Below are 23221 nucleotides of genomic sequence, written 5' to 3' on the forward strand. Positions count from 1 at the left end.
GAAACTTGGACATACCCAAACTGCATCTGGTGCGGCGACAAAGCGGCAGATTAACCACGCAGATCTGTGTTTGCAGGATCTCAGGTAAAAGAGCAGAAACTGTCTCCGCCTACCCACACTCTCACACTCGCAAGGCACATACTGAGGTTTTCAGGCTGTTATTTACCTTTGAGGAAATCTAATCCTCATTTTAGAGCCAATAAGCATGCTTTGTCTTGTTTTCTTCCCCTTCAGTGGTTCATCTCAGATTTCCTATGATAGCAGGTCCTGTAGTATGCTTCCCGTTCACCTGCCCCTCACGCCAGGGTATTAATACTGAACGACAGGAACCCTGCTGAGTTCCTTCAGCGTTTTGTGGCTGTTGGCAGAAATGATCACAAATCATTGGGTTTAAGGTGAGAAATGTAAATTGTCGCAAGGATTCAGCCAAGTGACATCTGCAGGTCACGGCGTGGTTTGGGTGGGAAAAAGGCAGCTGATTTCTGTCAATGTCTCGCCCCTTTTGCCTCCTGATTTGGGTATTTTCCATCCCACCACAGAGAAGGGAAGAGGAGTTCACGGCAGGGCTCGTTTACTCAGTCTGACCTTTCTGCCTGCCCCCAATCAGATTCTGCCAAACATATCAACATGTGGAAGAATAAAATATTAAAATATGGTCCGATTAGCAAGCTTAATAGGAGAGTTGGTGGAGTTGTGGTTAGTGAGGAAGACAGTCGAAAGCTACAACAGGATATTGGTCATTTGGGAAGTCAGGCAGATAATGGCAGATGGAAATTAATCCAGACAAGTAAGAGTTATTGGACTGGGAAGTCAAATGTGAGAGTAAAGTTTGCAGTAAATAGCAGCACCTTTAAGAATGTTAATGTGCTAAAGGACAGGGTGCAAGTCCATACATTAGCAGATAGGGTGGTAATGAAGGGGTTACAGCAACCTTAACTTCTTTGCCAGGGCAATAAAAGCTGCAAAGTTAATTTGCAGCTTTGGCTAGGTCTCAGTTGCAGTTCTGGTCCCAATATTACTTGAAGGATGTGGAGTCTTTGGGGAGAGTGAAGAATGGGCTCACTGGGACGTTGTCTGGTTTGGAGAGCGATAAGTTACAGGAGAGATTGGACAAATTTGGATAGTTTTCTCTGGAGTGTTGAAGGCTGACGGGCAATCTGACAGAAGAAAATAAAACTATGAGAGGTTCAGATAGGGCAGATAGTCAAGTCCTTTTCCCAGAACTTTAAAGTCAAATACTAAAGGTCTTAAGTTTAAATGGGATGTGCGGGGCACATTTAGACAGAGTGCTAGTTGCCTGGATCTCACCGCCAAGGGTCAGGATACAAGTGGGCTTTACAGGGCACAGGAATGGGTAGTAAATAAATGACGTGGAATTAAAGCGAAAGGTAATTTTAAGATCAGGATTACCCTTGTAGACTGAAAGGAGGTACTCTAGAAATGAACACCCAGTCTGTTTTTAGTTTCTGCATTGTGGAAGGAACCTCACTGTGATTACACAACGCAGCACAGTAGACTGCTGTCTCAATTGGAAAGACCTGGGTCCCTCAGTGGTGGGGAGGGAAGCTGTAATAGAGAAGTGTTGCACCTCCTTTCCAATGTTTCCGTTGATAGGGGAGTTTAGGATATGAGGGCACAGCCTCAGGATAACGAGGCGGTGAGGAGGAACTTCTTCAGCCAGAGGATGGTGAGTCGGAGGAACTCATTGCCACAGAGGGCCATGGAGGCCAAGTCACTGGGTGTACTTAAGGCAGAGATTGATAGGTACTTGTTTGAAAAGGAGTTACAGGAAGAAGTCAAGAGAATTGGTTTTTAAAAGCCAGGATTGAATGGCTGAGCAGACTTGTTTGACTGAATGAACTAATCCTGTATGTATAACTTGTGGTCCTACTGTGCATGGGAATGTGTCATCACAACTGTCGTTGGAGATGGAAAAACAAAACAGGGTTTCTGGTGGGTGAGAAGTTTACTCTTCAATATGCTGAACGTGGAGAGGAAGATGCCGGTGTCTCGCTGAAGGCAACAAAATTTACAGGGAGTTTGGAGGCTGGTGAGGTGGAAGGCAACGTCGAAGAGGAATCTCCCACTCCGAGTGGGAGGAGAAGGGCTGAGAGCAGAAGTGTGGGGAAGGGAGGTGGTGAGAGAAGAGGAGACTGCAGATGCTGGAATCCGGAGCCAAATCAAACTGCAGGAGGAGTTCAGTGGGTCTACTGCTAGTGTCCTCTACAGTGAAGACCGATACAAAATACTTATTCAGTTCATCTGCCATTGCCTTGGCCCCCTTTACTGCCACTCCAGCATCACTTTCCAGTGGTCCAACATCCACTCGTCTCTCTTTTACTCTTTATATCTCTGAACAAAATATTTGATCTCCTCTCTGATATTGTAAGTAATGTAATGGGTGACAGATGACACATATTGCTCATAATAGAAACTGTTCTACATCATTCACAAGCACAGTCCTTGAGTTGTTGTGTTCACTTTAAGAGAAGGAGTCTGACATAATGATGTCAGTGTAGGCAATGGCTTTTGGTTTGTTCATAATGAAAGTGAAGGGCTGTGGGCTTTCGTTAAGCACATAAAATGACTTACATGTTTTATTCACAAAATCCTACAATATTATTAGCTAGCTTACCTTTATATTTCACCTTTTCCCTCCTTATGGCTTTTTAGTTGCCTCTGTAGGTTGTTAAAGCTTCCCAATCCACTAACTTCTCATTAATTTTTGTCCTATTGTATGTCCTCTTTTTGCTTTTATGGTGACTTTGATTTCCCTTGTCAGCCATGGTTCTGTCATCTGCCTTTAGAGTACTTCTTCTTTGGGATGTATCTATCATCCACCTTTCAAATTGTCCCCAGAAACTCCAGCCATTGCTGCTCTGCCATCATCCCTGATAGTGTCCCTTCCAATCAACTTCAGCAAGCTCCTCTCTCACGCCTCCGTAATTTCCTTTACTCCACTGTATTTTGATTTTAGCTTCTCCCTTTCAAACTGTAGGGTGAATTCTATCATATTATGATCACTGCCTCCCCAGGGTTTCTTTACCTCAAGCTCCCAATCAAATCTGGTTCATTACACAAAACCCAATCCTGCACAGCTGGACACCCATGGGCTCAAACACAAGTTGTGCTGAAACGCCTTCTTGTAGGCATTCCACAAATTCTCTCTCTTGGGATCCAAAATCAGCACCAACCCGATTCTCCCAATCTGCCTGCATATTGGAATCCCCATGACTATTGTAACATTACTCTTTTGGCATGGGTTTTCTATGTTGCATTGTAACTTGCAGTCCACCTCCTGGCCACTGTTCGAGGGTCAGTATATAACTCCCATTGGCTCTTTTCATCCTTGAAGTTCTTTAAGTCTACCCGCGAGGATTCTACACCTTGCGATTCTACGTCACCTCTTTCTGGGGATTTGATTTCATCGTTTTATTTACTAACAGAGCATGGCACTCCCTCTACCTACCTGTCCTTTTGCTACAATGTGTACTGTACCTTTGTGTGTTAAGCCCACAATTATAATCTTCTTTCAGCCACAACTCAGTGATGCCCACAATGCCATACCTGCCAATCTGTAACTGTGCTACAAGATCATCCACCTTAGTCCGTATACTGTGTGCATTCAAATATAACACCTTCAGTCCTGTGCTCATCACCCTGTTTGATTTTGCCCCCCCCCCATTACACTGTAACTCACCCCATTGATTGTAATTTTGCCCTTTCATTTGCAATCGCTTCCTCACAGGACCACTACTTGTCTACCAGCTGCCCCATCCTCAGCCCTACCACTCAGTTTCCCGGCCCCCTGCCAAATTAGTTTAAACCCTCCCCAACACTGTAGCAAGCCTGCCCACAGGGATGCTGGTCCCACTCAGGTTCAGGCGTAACCTGCACCTTTTGTACAGGTCATTCCTTCCCCAGAACAGATCTCAATGATGCAGAAATCTGAAACCCTGGTCCCTGCACCAATTCCTCAGCTATGCAATCACCTGTCTAATCATCCTATTCTTACCCTCGCTGGTGTGTGGCACAGACAGCAATCCAGAGATTACTACCCTGGAGGTCCTACTTTTCAGCTTTCTACTTAGCTCCCAAAATTCTCTCTTTGGGACCACTTCCATTTTCCCTTCCTATGTCATTGGTGCCAAGACTTCTGGCTGTTCACTCTCCCCCTTTAGAATGCTGTGGACACAACCTGAGACGTCTTTGACCCTGGCACCTGGGTGGCAACATATCACATCCACAGAATCTCTTGTTTACTCCTCTAACCACTATAACTACTGCAGTCCACTTCTCTGCCCTTCCCTTCTGAGCTGCAGAGCCAGAGAGCTGGTCACTGCTGCTTCCCCCAGTGGGTCCTTCTACCCCAACAGGAGCCAAAGCAGTACCCTTATTATTGAGGGGAATGGCCACAGGGGTACTCTGTACTGGCTGCCCATTTACTTCCCTCTCTCCTGACAGTTATCCAGGTATCTGCCTCCTACAACTTAGGGGTGACTACCTCCCTGTAGCTCCCATCACCTTCGCACTTTCCCGTATGAGGCAACGGTCATCTAGTTGTAGCTGCAGTCCCTTAACACGTTCTCTGAGCAAGTATAGCCAATGACCTGGCCTCCGCAGCCATCTTTGCCAATGAATTCCGCAGATTCTTCCTCACCTCTGTTCTAAAGGCAGTGCCCTCTCATCCTAGACTCCCCAACCACCCTCTCCACATCCACTCTATCTAGACCAGGGGTTCACAGTCTGGGGTAAGGTTCATCAGCATAAAACAGGTGGGAACCCCTGATCAGACCTTTCAATATTCAATAGGTTTCCATGAGATCCTCCCTCATTCTTCTAAGCTCCAGCAAGTACCATCAAACGCTCCTCATACACTCTTGTGAACTCTTCTGGACCGTCTCCAATACCAGAGGGTCCGTTTCTACATCCTTCCTGTGATGGGGAACATCCTTCCCTCTGGACAACAATGCTGTTAAGGGTTCAGCCATTAAATGCATTCCTTCCTTTTACATTTGACGTCCTCGAACACTTGCTTGGATTAAGTTCCGTTTGCTAATTCTCCATCCATAGTGGTAACTGATCCTTTGGCAACGTTCGTCACTGTGCACGACACCACCGATGTTTGCCGTCATTCTTTGCAGACAGCACAAAGATTTGTGGAAAACTACTTCTGCCAGTTAAAAACCCTCATGATTTTGATAAAGCCCATTAAATTTGCTCCTAACTCTCCCAGCTCGTGTGAGGAAGACTCTGTTTCCTGCAAAGCTGCCAGCATTTGTGACGGGCTCCTTTGTTATCGCTCCCATGCAAAGTAACTAAACTGGTCAAACACAAACTTGGCACTTATGGTTAAGGAAGGGCAGTTTGTAATTGAAATAGCTCAGTATCAATCCAGCATAAAGGCATTGTAAAGTATCATATGATTAACTTAATTTCACTGAGTGATTCATCAGGGTGCTCTCTCGTCCAATGATTGCACACGGTGATAATGAGCCAGTCATTATCGCAGGTTGCAGTAACAAAGCATTACCCTAAGGCGTTAAAGGAGAGAATTGAAAAAAAAGGAGAGACTGTTCGGTCTTATAGCCCAATTTAAACAGGAAGTGTCCGACTCAATTCCTAGCTGTTACAGGTTTCCTTGACAAAAACGGCAACAATGGTGGTCCTGTGGCAGCGTTCTCTGCATGCTCTCCGGATTCTAGGTCTGGTAGGAGCGGAGAGTTGCTCACCACTTCTGTAAAAAGCTCCATATCTCTCTCAGTCTTCAGCATGCAATTCAATTCGATTCAAGTTTAATTGTCATTTAACCATAATGAATACGGCCAAACGAGACGGCATTGCTAAGGGGTCAAGGTTCAAAGGCACATGACCAACAGTCACACTGAGTAAGCAAACACAAGATCACAATCGTGTATTTAGAGTCCCAAGGCCACCTCACCACCACCCCCCCCCCCCATGACCCCATGGCTTGATGAGTACAAACAACATAGATTATCAATAAAAATACAGCACATAATATGCCTCTATGTATATATTAGTTCAGAACCCCCCCCCCCCCCTCCAGCCCACTCTAGGTGACATGGTGGCTTTGAGGACCAATCCTCACATATACAAAATATAACCAGACAAATAACTGTATATAGTCCAGACCCCTCAGCCCGTTTTAAATCTTCATTCACCACAATTGCTCTACGCTATCCCCGGTAGAGTGCGATGGCTCAGACGCCTCACCTCCGGTGGCTGAAAAGCAAGCCACCCCACAGCCTGAGGCCCGAGTGCTGTGAAAGAAACTAGCATCGGCCACAGCAGAGCTTGTCTTCTGCCAAGCGAAGCCCCTCCGACTCCTGTCTGGACACCACGCCACACTACCCCCCCCCCCCCCCCCGGGTGAAGCACAGCAGCTTCGACACCCACCCCCCCACTCCAGACAGCCGCAAACAGGTGATGCCGTGGTTTCGGGCCTAATCTTCCCTACGAAAAGAGGACTCGTCCACCTCCATCCGCCCCTGCTCACATCCAATAAGATCAGTGAATCGAACTTGCGACAGGTCAGATTAACAGCGTCCAAAGGGGGTCTTGCGATCACAAGAGAAACGGCCGTGATGACCGCTCACTGTTTGGCTGTGAGCCTTCATCCACTCAAGTGGCAGCTCAATGTGTGGCTCTTTCATTATCCCCGCCAGCGAGCAACTCGCTGATCGTGTGGACCTGCAATCCTTTGAGGTCTTAACGCACAGCAGGGCCTAGCGATCATTAGATGTACGTTTAAGTACAATGGCAGCACCTTTAGCTGACCCCACTGAAGCCGCTGTGAATAGACAAATCGTCGTCTTGTCAGAAGCAAGACTCATGGAAACCTCTCCTCATACGCGTCACATGGCAGCGTAGTCTTTAGCGCGATCGCTTTGTTGTAGGCACCGATCGGGGCCCCATTCCCACCGCTGTCCCCAGGGATGCACGGGCTTCCTCCAGGTGATGCAGTTCCCTCCCGCATTCCGAAGGTGCACAGTCCGGGTTAGGAAGATGCGGGCAAGCTACGTTGGAGCGAGAAGCTTGGCGATACTTGCGGGCTGTCCCCAGAACAACCCTCACTGATTTGATTTGACGCAAACAACCCTCTTCACTTTACGTTTGCATGTCTGTGTGACAAACAAAGCTGATCTTCTCCTGTCCTATCCATATGCTAAGCCCTCTACACTGAACACTATCCTGGCAAGATGCTTTCCTCTCTTACAGCCACAAAGAGATGCCGAACAGAAACGAGGCCCTTGACCTTCTAAGTCCACACTGACCATCCAGCTCATATTCTTCACAAACCCATTTCACCTTCCCCACATTCCCATCACTTCTCTCCAGGTGCTACCACATATAGACCACAGAAGAGTACAGCACAGGGACAGGCCATTCAGCCCGCAATGTTGAGCCGAGCCAGCTAGACCACAAGGAGGTAGTGTGGAGTGGCTACCCCACGTTAATAGAACTCACACCCAGGTAAATCTGCCACCTTTTAGAACTGATGAGGAATTAAATGATGCTCTATCACGAGGAATTACCTTGAGGTAACTCCTAAGAAAATCAACAACCTGACTTATTTTGCATGTTAAGTACAATGGAGAACTTTACGCCAACAAGATTAATCTGTTACCAATCACTCCATGTTATAAACTGATAAAATAAGAGTTTTGCCCTTTCAGAAAAGAATGGGTTAAAGTCCCTTTACATGCTTGTAGTTGTGAAAATAATTCATTAACCTTCTTCCTTAAAGACCACCTTACACATTAGTAGTCTGCCCAAATACCATAAAATACTAGAAAGCAAAGCCTTTCTGAGAAAAGCCACACGAGCGAGGGAGAGCAGCTTAAACACCTATCACTTCTCAGGCAAATAAACCTGTCAAACACAAACTTGGCCCATGGTTAAGCAGGGTCAGACTGGCCTTGCTGACACACCTATCAAAAGCTTTCTCCTGAGAAAGCTTCGCACAGAAGTCCATTGCGATTACTGGTTTTAGCCAAGAGTCTGCCAGGTCTGCTGAATGAAAACGCTTTTGAGTATTCTGTCTTGAGTATTATGGTAAAGAACTTATTGTCATAAATGTGCAAAGTGAGAGATGCACTTTGAAAGAACATTTTAAACACTCACTTTCACTACGCAGCTGTGATCCTTATCATCTGTACAGTTTAGAGTTTTGGACAACCCACAGCAGGCACTACAAACCACCGGACAATGCTACCCGTGCCATCTCTCCAAACTCCTCAAATCCATTGCCAGGATAAATAAACTAATGTCTGTGTCCTCTCTTGGGCCAGTATACCACACCATCCACAGACCTGACACCAAGACTCCCCCACAAATGCACCCGCTGTCAAGTTCTACCAAAACAAGATGTACTGTATCAAGTCAACTGCTCAATCGTGTGGCGAGTGTACTTGCGGCCGCTCGATCGTGTGGCGAGTCAATTGGAGCTCCCCAAGCGGAAGGCGTTCTCTTTTTGGTGCGGGCTTTGCTCCTAATCCACACAATACGTAACATTTTGGCGACGAACATCAAGGCAAGAACGGCTGTTCTACCATAAGCACCCTATCCATTTTGTGCTGCAGCTATGGCAAACCCGGCTTCAATGGAAAACAATCTTCCTGACCAATTTTAATACTACCAGCGAAGCTGGAGGAAGCAATGAAACTCAAAATGCTCTGCATGCACTTGAGCGATCTCGGGCAGAAATATTTTGATGCTCTGCACCTACAGAGTGAATCTAAACTGACAGACATATTTGAGGCTTTGGACAATGTTTGGGGGATGCAGTGCAATTTTTTTTACAGCACAGGTTTTCACAGCTGTGACAGACTCCTGACGAAAACGTAGATGGTTTCATCACGAGGGTAAACCTAGCAGCACAAGAACACAAGTACAGAGATATTTCCCAAATAAACTTGGAGAAGCGATGCTTAGATTGTGGGAGTCCAAAATGGGAGGGCACAGGGGGCCTCCCTGTCTGAGAAGCAACAGCTCCAGGCTAGAAGGCAGTTGGAGCGAAGAAGTGGACACTATTTTCCAAACCCACGATATGGGCCACCAGAACCAGCCTCCTTTCTTGGTTACGTTCATTGTGGACAACCAGCCTGTGAGATTTGAGTCAGATACAAGGTCAGCCAACCCCTTGGTAAGCAAATTTATCCTTCGGCCCTTTTCCAAAATTATGAACTCTGAACTCTGTCCCGCAGCTGCTCCAGCGACAGCATAGGCACGTGTGGGGTCTTCACAGCAGAAGTGGTTCACCAGGAAGATCTAGTTCACCCACCCATGCCTGTGGTCAGGGGAGGCCAACAGCCCAACTTTCTGGGCAGAAATTGGACTTAAAAGATGCCATTGGTGCTGCCCTGCATCAACTGTATTGGGGTGAACCCTGCATTGAATTCTCTATCCACAGAGAACAGTAGAGAAGTACCAGCGGGTTTTCCAAGCTGATTCTTTGGGTCAATACCATGTTCCAGCAGCTTAGTTTAAGTTTAAGGGGAACTGACAGACAAAGTTTTACAAGCCCCCCCCACCCCGCCCACAGTGTCACATGCAGTTGGCCCAAAAGTAGAACTTGACCAATTACAGAGACATGTTTGGTGTCAGAAACAGTCAACACATCGTCACACAGGAGGAAAACTGGCTACCGGCTGTGGGTCCAGCATGGTCACAGTCAAGTAGTGGAACTGGCACTGAGAGATGGACAGATAGTTAGGTGACACTATACGCCAATGAACTGACAGAGGCCCCAGGGAGACTACAGCAGCACCCTCTGCTGAAGACGCTAGCATCCCAGCAGATGAACCGAGGGACGCTGCATCAAGAGGAGATTCGGAGTGCACAGCCTTTGACGCCAGCTGACCAGGAAGACACAGAGAGAGAATCTGCCTCCCTGCAGCAGTCCAAAGGGTACGGCAGCCAGTTGCCGGCTGCCAAGCGGGATAGAGACTTCCTCATTTTGCTGTTGACCTCACCTTTTCACTTCCTCTGTGGTTCCCATCTATGGGGGGGGGGGGTTTACCACATCAGACCAATCATGAGAATGTGGCATGTATGCACACAGTGAGTCAACTGGGATCCCTGCATGTGTGCGGCCCGTGCTTCATCTCATGGGCTCAGCTTGTAGCTCCCACACTGCAGGTCGCTCAGCTTGCACCATTACTAACACAACTCAGTGAAAACACTCGATCGTACTCCCCCCTTTCCGTTCTTGCTCCGTGCAATGCAATAACCAAGCTTTCTCGGTGAACGGAGTAAACGCCTCCGAAGTAACATCTCTGCCAGTTGATGGGAATCCCAGGTCATGACAGACGAAAGCAGGGAGCGAACGTCCAGTGAGTCAGTCTGCACTTGTGTCTCTATGACAGAATCACAAGAGCATTCGTCAACAATGGAAGGAGGCCACAAGCCCCTGGTGACCCACCGTGCTACACGCCTCACGGAGTAGAATCTACAGATCCTACATGCAACTCATCATGGAGTTATACAGTGCACAAACAGGCCCTTCGGCCCTTCTCATCCATGCTGGCCTATCCAAGTATCCTATTTGCCCAAGTTTGGCCCATATGGCTGTAAGCCTTTCCTTTCCATGTACAAGTCAAGATGCCTTCCAGACTTTGTAATTATACCCACTTCTACCCCTTCTTCTGGCAGCTTGACCCGTATATCCACCACTATCTGTGTGGAAAAATCTGCCTCTCAAAATTTCCTTTAAGTCTTTTTCCTCTCCCCTTAAGCTTAGACACCATAATTTTAGACTTCCCTCTTCTGGGGAAAAATAGTGACTATTGACATTATCTAGACATCTCATAATGTTATAAACCTCTATGTGGTCACCATTATTCACTCCAGGGTCAACAGTCTCAGCCAATCCGATCTGTCCTTACATCTCAAGCCCTCCAATCCAGACAACTTCCTTTCACTCCTTCCAATCTAGTGTACTGCTTTTAATATCTACACTGTGGTCTGCTCCACATCAGAACGACAAAACGCAGGTCAGATCACCTCGCCACAGCACACCTGCAGTCGGTCCACAGGGTGACTCCGACCTTCCCCCAGCCTGCCACTCTAACCCTCCACCACTCTCCCTCCCCTCACCCATCCGGCCACGGTCCCCCGCACCAAGCGCGAGCCCAAGCAGCGGAGAAGAACATTCGGGGAATAGTTAGCAGGTTAGGCAGCATTTTATAAAGGCGAGTATTTAACGTTTCAGATCAGAGATCTCGACTGGAACGGAGATAAACAAAACAGGTTACCTGGAAGTTAGAGAAAGAGCGGGGAAGAGATGGATGGAACGACGAAGAAAAAGACAAAGCCGGGGGTGCCTTGAGGATAACCCGTTGCTGAAGGTATCTGGTAGATTGGTTAATGAGGGACATTAAAGAGAAATATTGCAGTTTTGTTTCAGGTTTTCAGCATCTGTAATTTGCTTTATATATATTTGTGTGTCCTGTAAAACAGGCTGAGATGGAATAAAGTTTCCTGCCTGTCTGAGATGGAAATGGAATAGAGGATCCCACCTATCTGAGGGAGTGAGAATTTCTATATGAATTCTGGAATGTGGCCATCATCGAAAATCTGCCTCACAGCACTGGCTAGCAATAGGAACAGAGCCAGGTATCACAAGGGAATTCAAAGTCCATCGTTCTTATCAACATTCTGCACAGTGAACACACAGCATTGGCTTAGGCATGTGCTTCCTTCTTTGATACACAAAATATTTTTAAGAAGGTGTGTTAATATTCAGATTAGAAGTATTTACTAATATTTTGTCTGATAACTAACATTAGAACCAGTACGGAATGGAAATGTGCGGAGAACAACATGGAATTTTTTTTTTTTAAACGGTGCTTGACATTCTTTCCAACGCACAATATGGACAACCAGGGGTTAATTAACTCTTCAGCTGTTAACTCCTTCACTTGACAGCAGTGATGTGAATTGGAAAGGTTCAAGTGCTGAAATCTCTGGCCTCACCCCAATGTCATCAATAACCAGAGGAGGTTGAAACCAGCAGCTGGATTAAACTAGTAAACATCTGTAACCCCACTCCACATACCTGCCTCTCTCTCAATACCCCGACACTGGAGGATATGAGCATCTCCCTCTGCCCTCATTTCTTTCCAGTACCAAAGCCTTAGTTCATTTGCTTCTTCTCTTTCAAAGACGGACACACTCATAAGTAGAACCTACTAAAGTAACAACACCCTTCCCTGTTCAGAGAGTAGCTTTAACTGAAATTCACCTATTTGTAGTGATTGAACCAACCAGTTAATGTACAGCTCTGAATTGGCAATGCATTTATGGAAATGAGAAAGATATGGGCTTAAATGGCAATAGAATTCCTGTCCTGGTTTTCAAGGAGCATCTAAAGCCCTTTGATCTCATGCGTGATTAAATAGAGATAACTATATACATGTATGTATAAGTACATATATATTAAATAAGTAGTGCAAAAGACAGAAATAAAAATGTAGTGAGGTAATGTTCATGGATTCAATGTATATTCAGAAATCGGATGGCAGAGGGGAAGAAGCTGTTTTAAAATCATTGAGTGTGTGCCTTCAGGCTTCTGTACCTGTTTCTTCATGGTAACAATGAGAAGAGGGCATGTCCTGAGTGGTGGGGATCCTTAATGATGGACACTGCCTTCGTGAGGTATCACTCCTTGAAGAGGTCCTGGGTACTATGGAGACTAGAGCCCATGATGGAGTTGACTAATTTTACAACTTTCTGCGACCTACTTTGATCCTGTGCAGTAGCAATCCCTCCCCACCTCCCCCCCCCCACCACAATACCAGACAGTGATGTAGCTAGTTAAAATGCTCTCCACGGTACATCTGTAAAACTCTGCGAGTGTTTCTGGTGACATACCAAATCTCCTTAGACTCCTAATGAAATATAGCCGCTGTCTTGCCTCCTTTCTATCTGCATTGTTCCAAAGGCCACAGGGTGTCAGAAACTCTCCTCCTCAATCTCGGCTTTACACCTTCTCGAATCACTCGGGTTCCACTTTTGCCTAGTTACATCAAGGTGATACATCCAGAATAGCGGTATAAACCCAGAAGGTGTCTCTTAAAGTTACTGACAATTGAATATAACATTCTTGCAACATTCTCGTGCTTCTTTTCACAACAGAAAAGAGGGAAGTGTATTGAATAGTCAGTGACTGTAATGGTACACTATGCCCCATTTAAAAAGAACGGTTCCTCAGGAGAAACTAACTCATCTGCCACCTTACCATCAGATGGTTGGCAGCTTCAAGTTCTCAGATAGAAGTCCCACCATTGGTCCAGCTGTGGACAAGAAAACATAACAATACTTCCAGTTCCACAGAATTTTAAGGAGATTTGCTTTGTCACTGGTGACTCTTACCAATTTTTATAAATGCACCACATCACGGCACGGTACGGCAGGACAACAACAACAGCCCAGCCTGTTGTGCAAATCATCCTCGTCCCCACTTCCCACTGCCTCAGAGAGCAGCCAGCGTAATCAGCGCATCTGTAGATGTGAACTTCCCACGATTCAGGACATTTACAAAGACAGGTGTGCAAAAAAGGATCATTGGGGACCTGAGTCACCCCAACCACAAACTGTTCCAGCCGCTACCATCCGGGAAACGGTACCGCAGCATAAAAGCCGGGAGCAACAGGCTCTGGGACAGCTTCTTCCACCGGGCCATCAGACTGATTAATTCACGCTGACACAACTGTATTACTATGTTATATTGACTATCCTGTTGTGCAGAATATTTGTTAGAAATTACCATAATTGCACATTGCACATTTGAACAGAGATGTAACGTTAAAGATTTTTACTCGTGTATATGAAGGTTGTAAATAATAAAGTCAATTCAATTCACTCATCCTGGTCATTCCCTCTTCTCCCCTCTCCCGTCATGCCGACGATACAACAGCTCACCAGACTCGTGGACAGCTTCTGTTCCATTGTTATCAGACCTGTCAAACGCTCAAAGGTGAACTCTACACTTTATCTGTCTACCTACCCTGCACAACTGCAACACTACCTCCTGCACACGGTTTCCTCTTCACTCCGTCTGGCACGATCTGTCTGACTGGCTCTGTGTTGCAGCTTGCCACGTGTGACGATAGCAAACCAATGCCAAACTTACCTTCAAAGATCTCTGGACACTAACCCCAAGCCTCTGCGCTGCGCTAAAATGTAAAATGTTAATTTTTCCCATTTGAAGGAAGTAAGTTCTTTACACTCAAGATGCAGCATAATTAGGGCTCCGTGTAGTTAGGTTGTGCCTTCTGCCCACTTTCTGAATGCTTACCCTATTTATTGATTGCTGCTTCTATCAGTTAGAGACTGAGTGCCAAGGTCTCTTTCAACTGCAGGCACAGAAGCATGCTAGTGTTAATGCAGATAATAAAGCGAGGGAGTCCAAAAGGCAGATTCCTCCCTCCAGTGGTCATTACTTTACCTTTGATTTGTATCATACCTTATCTGCCATTACCCCATTCAGTGGTACTCTGAATACCCTCTATCCAATTATTCACAACTCTCAACAGGCTGCATCCTCTCAGGGTGATATTTCAACTTATCAGTGGTGCTCCATCCCAACCCTCCAGGCCCTGATCCTGTACCCTCCCCCCCCCCACCGAACTCACTGAGACACCCCCTCCCAAACTCCTTCTCAACCTTGGGGCAGCACAGTAGCATGTGGGTTTACAGTGTCAGAGAAACCTATCAGCCCTCACTGGCTGTAAGGATTTTGTACGTTCTCCCTGTGACCGTGTGGGTTAGTAAAGTGCGGGGCATGTTATGTCGACACTTCCACGTTGCCCAGCACAATCTTTACTGATGAGATTTGATGCCAACAACACATTTCACTATATGTTTCGATGTTCAAAGGTACACGTAACAAATAGAGCTCATCTTTCATTTTTAAACCCTAAAGAGTGTTTGTGGTGATTTATATTTTACTCTTTCTACGTCTCTTCTAATATTTACATCTGTGCACTCGTAATGGTTCTGTGACACTAGTTTCCTTTGAGATCAATAAAGTATCTATCTAAACTCAGCAGGACCCCATTCCCACAGTCATTTTAACTGTCCTGACAAAGGGTCTCGGCCTGAAACGTCAACTGTGCTTCTCCCTATAGATGCTGCCTGGCCTGCTGCGTTCCACCAGCATTTTGTGTGTGTTGCTTGGGTTTCTAGCATCTGCAGATTTCCTTGTGTTTGTCATTTTAAATTCATCTATTTCCCTTACTCCCTCTAAACTCCATTTCCCGTGCTCCTTATAAACTCACTCCTGCCCTGTCTCCCGCTCTTTAAACACAGCTGGTTCCCTGGGGAAAAAAGTTAGACTACATCTTTAAAAATAGTGAATTAGAAGAATCTTGTGCTATTAATAGATTAACATCTGATATTCTGGAACATCTGTCAATGCAGCACCGAAGTATGCCAGAATGTCCGGAACATGAGAAAGTCTGCCGATGCCTGGAGATCCAAAAGTTCCAGCATCTAGTGTGTGTTGCCAGAACATCGGAATTTTACGGCACATTTTTTATGTTTTTAATTTCTTCCTTTGGAATCATTGACATATAATCCATTCAATTATTTTGCAATGAGTTTCAAACTTTATATCATTGATCTGGAACAGAAACAGCGGAAGTTGAAGGCAGAACTTTGGGCCTCAGTTCTCAACTTTCCAGCCAGTTACTTCTTTCTACCGATGATTCCATTTACTATCCTTAAGTAAATTCTACCATGAATCATCAAAGTTTTAAAGGGCAGTCTTGGAAGAGGAAGTCTGTGTCAACAACTTCTTAGTCAATATTGTCATGGACTTCCTTTCACATTCTTCCCTGTCTACAGCCATCTGATTGGGCAATCCCCGGGTTTAACGATGCCACTAGTGACTTAAGGCTTGGAAGGGAATCAGCAGCCTGCTGGGTGCATCCCAGGGATTCCTGCACCACTATGAGCCCAGGCAAACTGCATCTCAAGTAGCCCTCGCTGTAATGCTGGACAATGGAATTCAGCAGTGTCCAGGACCTCAAATGCCAGGCACTAGGCCGAGGAAAACCGTCGCTAAGCAATTGAAATGAGCGAAATATCCGATTCCCCTTCCACTTGAATAGCAGTTCCCCACGTCAAAATTATAGATTCAATTCTTAGATGCTTTTGGCTTTTACATTTGTTATTACTCATTGTGGTTTAAATTTAGTTTTAATAACTTTGTACACGCTTAAGTATCCTTTAATTTTGGAATCGTGATTAGAATCGAGATTTATAACAAGTACATTTAAACACAATTACAAACCCTCAAAATCTTTAACATGAGTTGAAGGGAACCTTAAAGATTTAATAGGAACCTGAGGGGCAACTTTTCCCCTCAGAGGGTGTGGACATATGCAAAGACCAGCGACAGGGAGCAGCAGAGGTAGAAAGGAAAGATTTGAAGCAGCAATTTCCAACCTTCTTTTCTGCCATGGGCCCCTACCATTAATCGAGGGGTTGGTGAACCTCAGGTTGGGAACCCCCGATTTAGACGGCAGGGAAATAGGACCAGCTTGGATAGACATCTTAGTTAACATGGAGGAGTTTCAGTACTCCATTACTTGAGGCTCGTCTCTGACAGAAGCCCAGTAGTCCAGTTGCTGGCAGTTCATCTGCAGTGGGAGGGGGGGGGGGGTCACTACTTCGCTCTCTGTCACAGAGTCGGGCTCATCCCACCCACCCTCGCCCCCCTCAGCAGCAAGTCAACTGAGCAGGAATAGATCATCGGTGGCCCGACCACTCTCAAGGTGTGCCCATGGTAATCAATCCCACTCATCTGTGTAGGATGCAAGAGCGACCCCGCAGCAACACAAAGGGACGATATCAGAGACCGAACCTTTAGCTTGCTCTCCGTGTAGGCCAGGCTGACAGGTGGGTGCAGAAGGCAAGAACAGAGGACTAGAAACATTAGGTGCAGGGCCGGATAGCCTTACAGAATTGCTGGTGTCAGTATATTTAGCCCACAGTAGCGATTACAAAGTAGAATAAGAGATGGACAATTCGGGCCAAAGGGCCTGCTTCCGGTCTGAATGACTCAAACATTCAAAATCCAAGTTTGCTTCTTACCAGTAACACGACTTGTCTCGGCTCTCACAGTCTGTGAAGTTGGAACTGATGAAGATATCTTTGTATATGCGCCCACAGAGGCAGTAAAGGTCAGATGAGGTCTGCGTTCCGGTCTCCACCACTGGCAGGATCACGGAGAGGGCCTTCTCTCGGTCTCCAGGTTGGTTCCTCCTATTACAAAGGGATGGCATAAAGACTGTAAAACCTTCTACTGGTGTGCAAAGAATAATGACTCATAAAAGTGCAGGAGATTTCCACACGGGAAGTGTGCAGAGAAATTATAATAGAGATCAGGGAAAAGACAGAGACATTAACCAAGAATTTCAGTTAATTGGGGCAACTCATAAAGAGTGAAAACTAATCAAGAAAATTGCCGGGATTCCCTTTGTTTATTTGGGACACTATGCCATGGGACAGGAGACTGTTGCCCAACAGTTTCTAACTGTCAACTGTCAAATGTACTTGTGTGGCAGTTAGACTCTACACTGTCCTTAGAGCGAACTGTTTTTAAATAGTGTCTTATGTGTGTTTGTGTTTTTGTCACTGACAGTTGGTGAGAAGTAAGCAGCAAGACAATTCAGACCTGCTTGTCAGTACCTCCAGATGAACTGTCTCTTTGTGTGTTTTCCCCCTAGCTGTCAGTCTGTGTTTTTGTATTGCCATGTGCTCTTGTTTGTTTTCATGCCCCATGTGCTCCTGTCCCCATCCTGCTCTACCCTGGCCCCTGTATCACTGAGTACTCCGTCTCTCACCTGTTTCTCATTATTATCTGTTTTGCTGCCACCCGTGCGTCATTGTGCTCCACCTATCACCTGCCTCTCTGTTTATTGTTCAGTGTATTTCAGTCCTGTGTTTTCACCTGATTGTTGCCAGATTGTGTCAGTGAGTTTTCCTGAGCCTTTTCTGCACTCTTATCTGTACTCTGTCTGAATAGCGACTCAGCCTGTTTCCCGATTCTGGTTTTTGGATTTCTCTGGAATTTTTGATCTCTATCTGAACTTTGATGCCGACTTTGTTGCCCCCCTGGATTTGCTATTCAGTAAATATCCCAGTGCGCACAGTACTTGGTCTATGATTGGGTCCCTGATTCAGCGGCCTGATGCTGCTTTGCTCACTGCGGTTTCAAACATACAGGCTTGGAGATGCCAGAAAAGAGCCAGGAATGAAAATGAAACATTTTTCACTACAAAGAACTTTAAGATACTGACAATCATCTTAAATGTTACAATGAAAATGAAGATCTGCAGGACACAATCACTGAAAGGACTGTACAAAGGCAGTCCATTATCTGCAGTAGATGTCAGTGGTGATTTACCGTAGATTCCGGATTTTAAGCCGCTACTTTTTTCCCACATTTTGAACAGCTTTGAACTCTGCGGCCTTTAATACAGAGCGGCTAATGCATTATTTTTTTTCATGCCGCCAAAAACATTTTGCCTCGTAACAGTAGACCAATAAAATTGATGAGTAGTTCACAGAGGTCCAATGAAATTGTACGATAAATCAAGCGCACTTTCACAATTAAATTATTGTAAATCAGTCATTTGTACTCACCCTCATCAACATGGAAAACACTCGAAGAAAAGCATTGTGCTGCCTTTATGGCAGTTATTTAGTTTATAATATTTTCGCTTAGTAATTCATTTTCTAGTTAAAGTTAGAAGAGTTTTAACTATATTTGTTTTCTGTACTACATCGCGGGATGCTATGACGTCACACCCGGTTTCGCCGCGTCTTGTGGGAAATATACCGGTTTGCGATAAACGGGAAGGAGGGGGGCGAGTGGCGGAGCGAAAATGCTGCTTTTAAGTTAAAGGCGATCAATAACTTTTCCTGGTAGGCTGCAGTATATATATTTTTTACCAGTCGTTAGGAGATATTGGAATGTTGTTCAGTAAAAAAGTATACGCAACGTATATTTAAAAGTAGCCGCGTTACAGGCACGGTTCGAAAAAAAGCATTTGCAATATGTATTTGTTTATGTTACCATATGGATTTAATTAAAAGTTAAAAAATCCTCACGTGTAATATCTTTCTGTGTAAATATCTCATATTACAACGTGGGACACCTGCGGCCGAAAATCCAGTGCGGCCTAAAATCCGGTGCGGCCTGTACAAGTAAAAAATTGATTTTCTTTCTAAAATTAGAGCCAGCGGCTTTTAATCAGGTGCGCTCTGTAGTCCGGAATCTACGGTAGTCAATTTACAGTCAATCTAAAGAACTCAGCAGCGTATACTGGGTGAATTCCTCCACCAGTAACTATTAGGAACTAATACAGTTTTATAGTTGTATTAATAAATTTAAACACATAATTTTCTCCTTATTTTGTCTTTTTAAAAAATATACTTTAACTATTTCCATGAAATTTGGACTAGCTGCTTAATTGGGCCAAAATATACTGGCCCTGATGTGTCCCAATTAACCAGAATCCACAGTACTTTTAAGTTTATGCCTGCAGGTAGAAAACATTAAAAAAAAACCCAGGAAACAGTGGGGAACCAAAATTATTCAGTGGATTATTTAGTATGCTAATAATATATTTATTACAGAGGTTATGTTTTATGAAAGCTGCCAGATTTCTTTTCATTTGTTTATTTACTCCACGCTAGAGCATGGACAGCTAGTGCGTGGATATTGAAAATAATTCTATTCAATGTGACAAAAGACTTCTGCACAAAATTTAGAGTTCACAAAACTGGGGAGATATATTAACATGAACAGACGATTAGTTAATGAGTGTAAAAAGGAAGGAATTATATATTGTTTTGGCTTGGCAGAGCGTAAAAGATGCATATGAATTAGTAGCAATTATTTACAAAGTATACTGAGGAGACCAGGTTTAATGTAACCAAGTTTGGTGCTAATACAAATCAGTGGAAAAGCGAGCCACCTGGGCGATCACAGGGAAACTATCAGTGGATTATAAACTCAGTGACCACTTCACTAGATACCTCCAGTATCTAATAATCTGGCCACTGTGAGTAACTTCATGGTCTTCTGCTGTTGTAGCCCATCCAGTTCAAGGCTCATAGTGTTGATCATTCAGAGATGATCTTCCATATATCACTGTTGTAACACAGAGTTATTTGAGTTACTGGTGTTACGTACTCGTGACGCGTGACAGTGGTACCTTTGTCATGTGACTGGGGTTGAAGCTATACTGGACTTGAGGTAATGGTCTTGTGATGGTGGAGTTACGTCATTTTCCCGCCAGTAGAGGTCATGTGACAGGTTTTTTTTACAGGGTATAAGAGGAGGACCCCTCCCTGTGAGGAGGGGCAGTTCGTGGCTGGATTTGCCATGTTGACTTCATGCCACTGCGTGATTTAATGTGATGACGCAGTTTAGTTGAAAGATGAAGTTTTATCTAATGCCTAAAGTTTAAAAGGTCATTGCCTGCAGTTTCTTTACAATACTGCTAGTTAAGAATCAGTGGAGAGTGAAGATCGGAGTTCGGGAGTTAAAGATCAAGGAGAATCGGATTTCAACGGTGAAACAGGTTCGACCTTATTTGATCCTTATTCAGAAGGAATTCGTTGACTGTTCTCGTGTTAATCTCTGCTGGGTAGCAGAAAAGATTGAGGACAGTGTGGAAGGAAAGGTCAGTGCCTTTAAGCCGTTTTGTTTCATAAAATTCTTTGTGGGAAAAGTTCGACTTCGGGGACTGAAGAAAAACGATGTGAAAGAGAATTTAAATCATCTTAAAAAGTCTCTCCTTTCAAATGGACTGTGAGCATTTTGAACTTTTGGCAATACCACTTTAAAGAACTGTTTTTGCAACATCACTTTAAGAACTGTTTGAGCTGCATTGCTTTAAGAACTGTTTAAGCTGCTGCACAGCAGCTGATTTCCGGTTACGTTAGTGTTTGTTTACTTTTGGGGGGTTTGTTTTCAGTGTTTAATAAAAGTGTTATTTGTTATAAAAATCCTTGCCTAACTCACATATATTTATTGTTGCCTGAATACGTAACACTGGCAACTTCCTGTCAACTTGAACTAGTTTGGCCATTCACCTCCGATCTCTCTCATTAACAAGGCATTTTCACCCACAGAACAAGCGTTCATCCAGTTCCAGTTAATTCTCTCTAATCTCTCTCATTAGCAACACGTTCACACTCACTGGAAGTTTTTTTTTGTTTTTCACATCATTCTCTGTAAACTCTAGAGACCATTATGTGTGAAAATCCCAGGAGATCAGCTGTTTCTGAAATACTCAAACCACCCCATCTGGCACCAACATTCCACAGTTAAAGTCACCTAGATCCCATTTCTTCCCCATTCTGATGTTTGATCTGAATAACAACTGAACCTCATGTGGGCATGCTTTTGTGCACTGAGATGCTGCCACATGATTGGCTGATTAGATACTTGCATTAACGAGGTGTACTTAATAAAGTGGCTACTGAGTGTATTTCAATTAACTAGGTGGACAAGAATACCCAACTAGTTAATTGAAAAATATTAAGAGCTCTATCAAATCTAGCCTTAGTTACCTTTGTTTTTAAAGGACAATCTCACCTGTTCTCTAATCTCGCCAGGTAAGATAAACCTTCTCGCCGGTGTATGGCCTGGACAGTTTTCCACACATGGGTGAAATGACACCTCCACTTCCCCAAATGCCTGGTTTTAATTAACTGAGCCAACCAGGCTTCCAATCACTCAAATGCATGCGGTGAATCGTGGGCACGTTTTAAATTGAACAACCAAGTCTTAGGGCCAGTCATTTCACGTGCAAATCCTGATCATCTAAAGTTGATCTTCATGGTAATATCACAACAGCTGGTAAACCTGACAAAATATTATTCTGGATACATAGGAACTGCTGGAAAGACTATAATTTGTTGCTAATATCCAATTATCCTCAAGGTGGTAATATTGCATTCTTGAAAATGTGTGCGCTCACGTGCGCGGTCTCGTGCACATGCTGGGAAAACTTTTATAGTGCTGATGGGTTGAGTTTCGGAGAAGTTGCTCCACACAATGAGAAAACACGTATCAATACCTGATAATTGTGTGACTCAGAGGGGAACCTATCCTAGGTGCCTGCTGCCTTGTCCTCCCAGGTTTTGAAAGCCAATTGTCCGGGAGGGGTTGTCAAAAGAGCATTCAGTTTGCTGCTGTTCATCTTTGCATGGGTAAGCATTCCATGGAACGTGTGCCGGTGATGTTGTTTTCAGTAGCTCAGCTGCTAAGCAAGTGGATTTCTTCGCACACTTTGTAAACTTACGATGCTACATTACATTATATCCCCTGCACTGAACCATTGCCTCATACCAAAGTGAAAAGCAAAGCAGATACGATCACTAGTACCAACGAGGAGCTCTGGAAATGAATTTCATGAGAAAGAAAGAATCCGGTCCCATCCTAGTTATGAGGCCATAAGACATAGGAGCAGAATTAGGCCATTTGGCCCATCTAGTCCACTCTGCCATTCGATTGTGGTCGATTTATTTTCCCTCTCAACCCCATTCTTCTGCCGTCTCCTGGTAGCATTTTACAGTACGCCATTACTAATGAAGAACTTACCAATTTTTAAATATACCAAATGACTTGGCCTCCACAGCCATCTGCGGCAATGAATTCCACTCTGTAGTTAAATTCCTCCCCATCTCTAAAGGAACAGCCTTCTGCTTTGTGGTGTGCCATCTAGTCATAGACTCTCCCACTACTGGGAATATCCTTGCACATCCACTCTGACTAGGTCTTTTAATGTTCAGTAGGATTCAATAAGATTTCTCCTCATTCTTCTAAACTCCAGTGAGTACAGGACAAGAGCAATCAAATGCTCCTCATATGTTAACCCTTTCATCCTGGGATCATTTTCATGAACTTCCTCTGGACCTTCTCCAATGCCAGCATGCCCCTCCTTAGATATGGGGCCCAAAACTGCTCACTATACTCCAAATGTGGTCTGACCAACGCCTTATAAAGTCTCTGATACCCCAGTTAATGTGCAGCATCCTGCACATGCTCTACAGGCACCAGATTGTTCTTTTGCTGCAGAAATTAGTAATAAACAGCAATAATTAGTACCACTGAGTGAGATGTCTGAGGTGTTAGTATTTTGGCTCTTTGCTGAGATGGGGGAGGCTGTTACCT

At 44.7% G+C, this 23221-nt stretch overlaps 1 protein-coding gene across 1 annotated transcript in view; it reads right to left on the reverse strand.

Annotated features, from left to right (window-relative positions):
- The window catches only part of LOC140719576 (mitogen-activated protein kinase kinase kinase 5-like), a 178862-nt gene that overhangs the window by 101153 nt on the left and 54488 nt on the right, over nucleotides 1–23221 (reverse strand). Inside the window, exon 7 of the mRNA XM_073034282.1 lies at nucleotides 17122–17292. Coding sequence (XP_072890383.1) covers nucleotides 17122–17292 — 171 coding nt within the window. The remainder of the gene's footprint in view (nucleotides 1–17121; nucleotides 17293–23221) is intronic.

This window comes from Hemitrygon akajei, chromosome 32 (genome assembly GCF_048418815.1).
Source record: "Hemitrygon akajei chromosome 32, sHemAka1.3, whole genome shotgun sequence".
Classification (NCBI taxonomy): Eukaryota; Metazoa; Chordata; class Chondrichthyes; order Myliobatiformes; family Dasyatidae; genus Hemitrygon; species Hemitrygon akajei.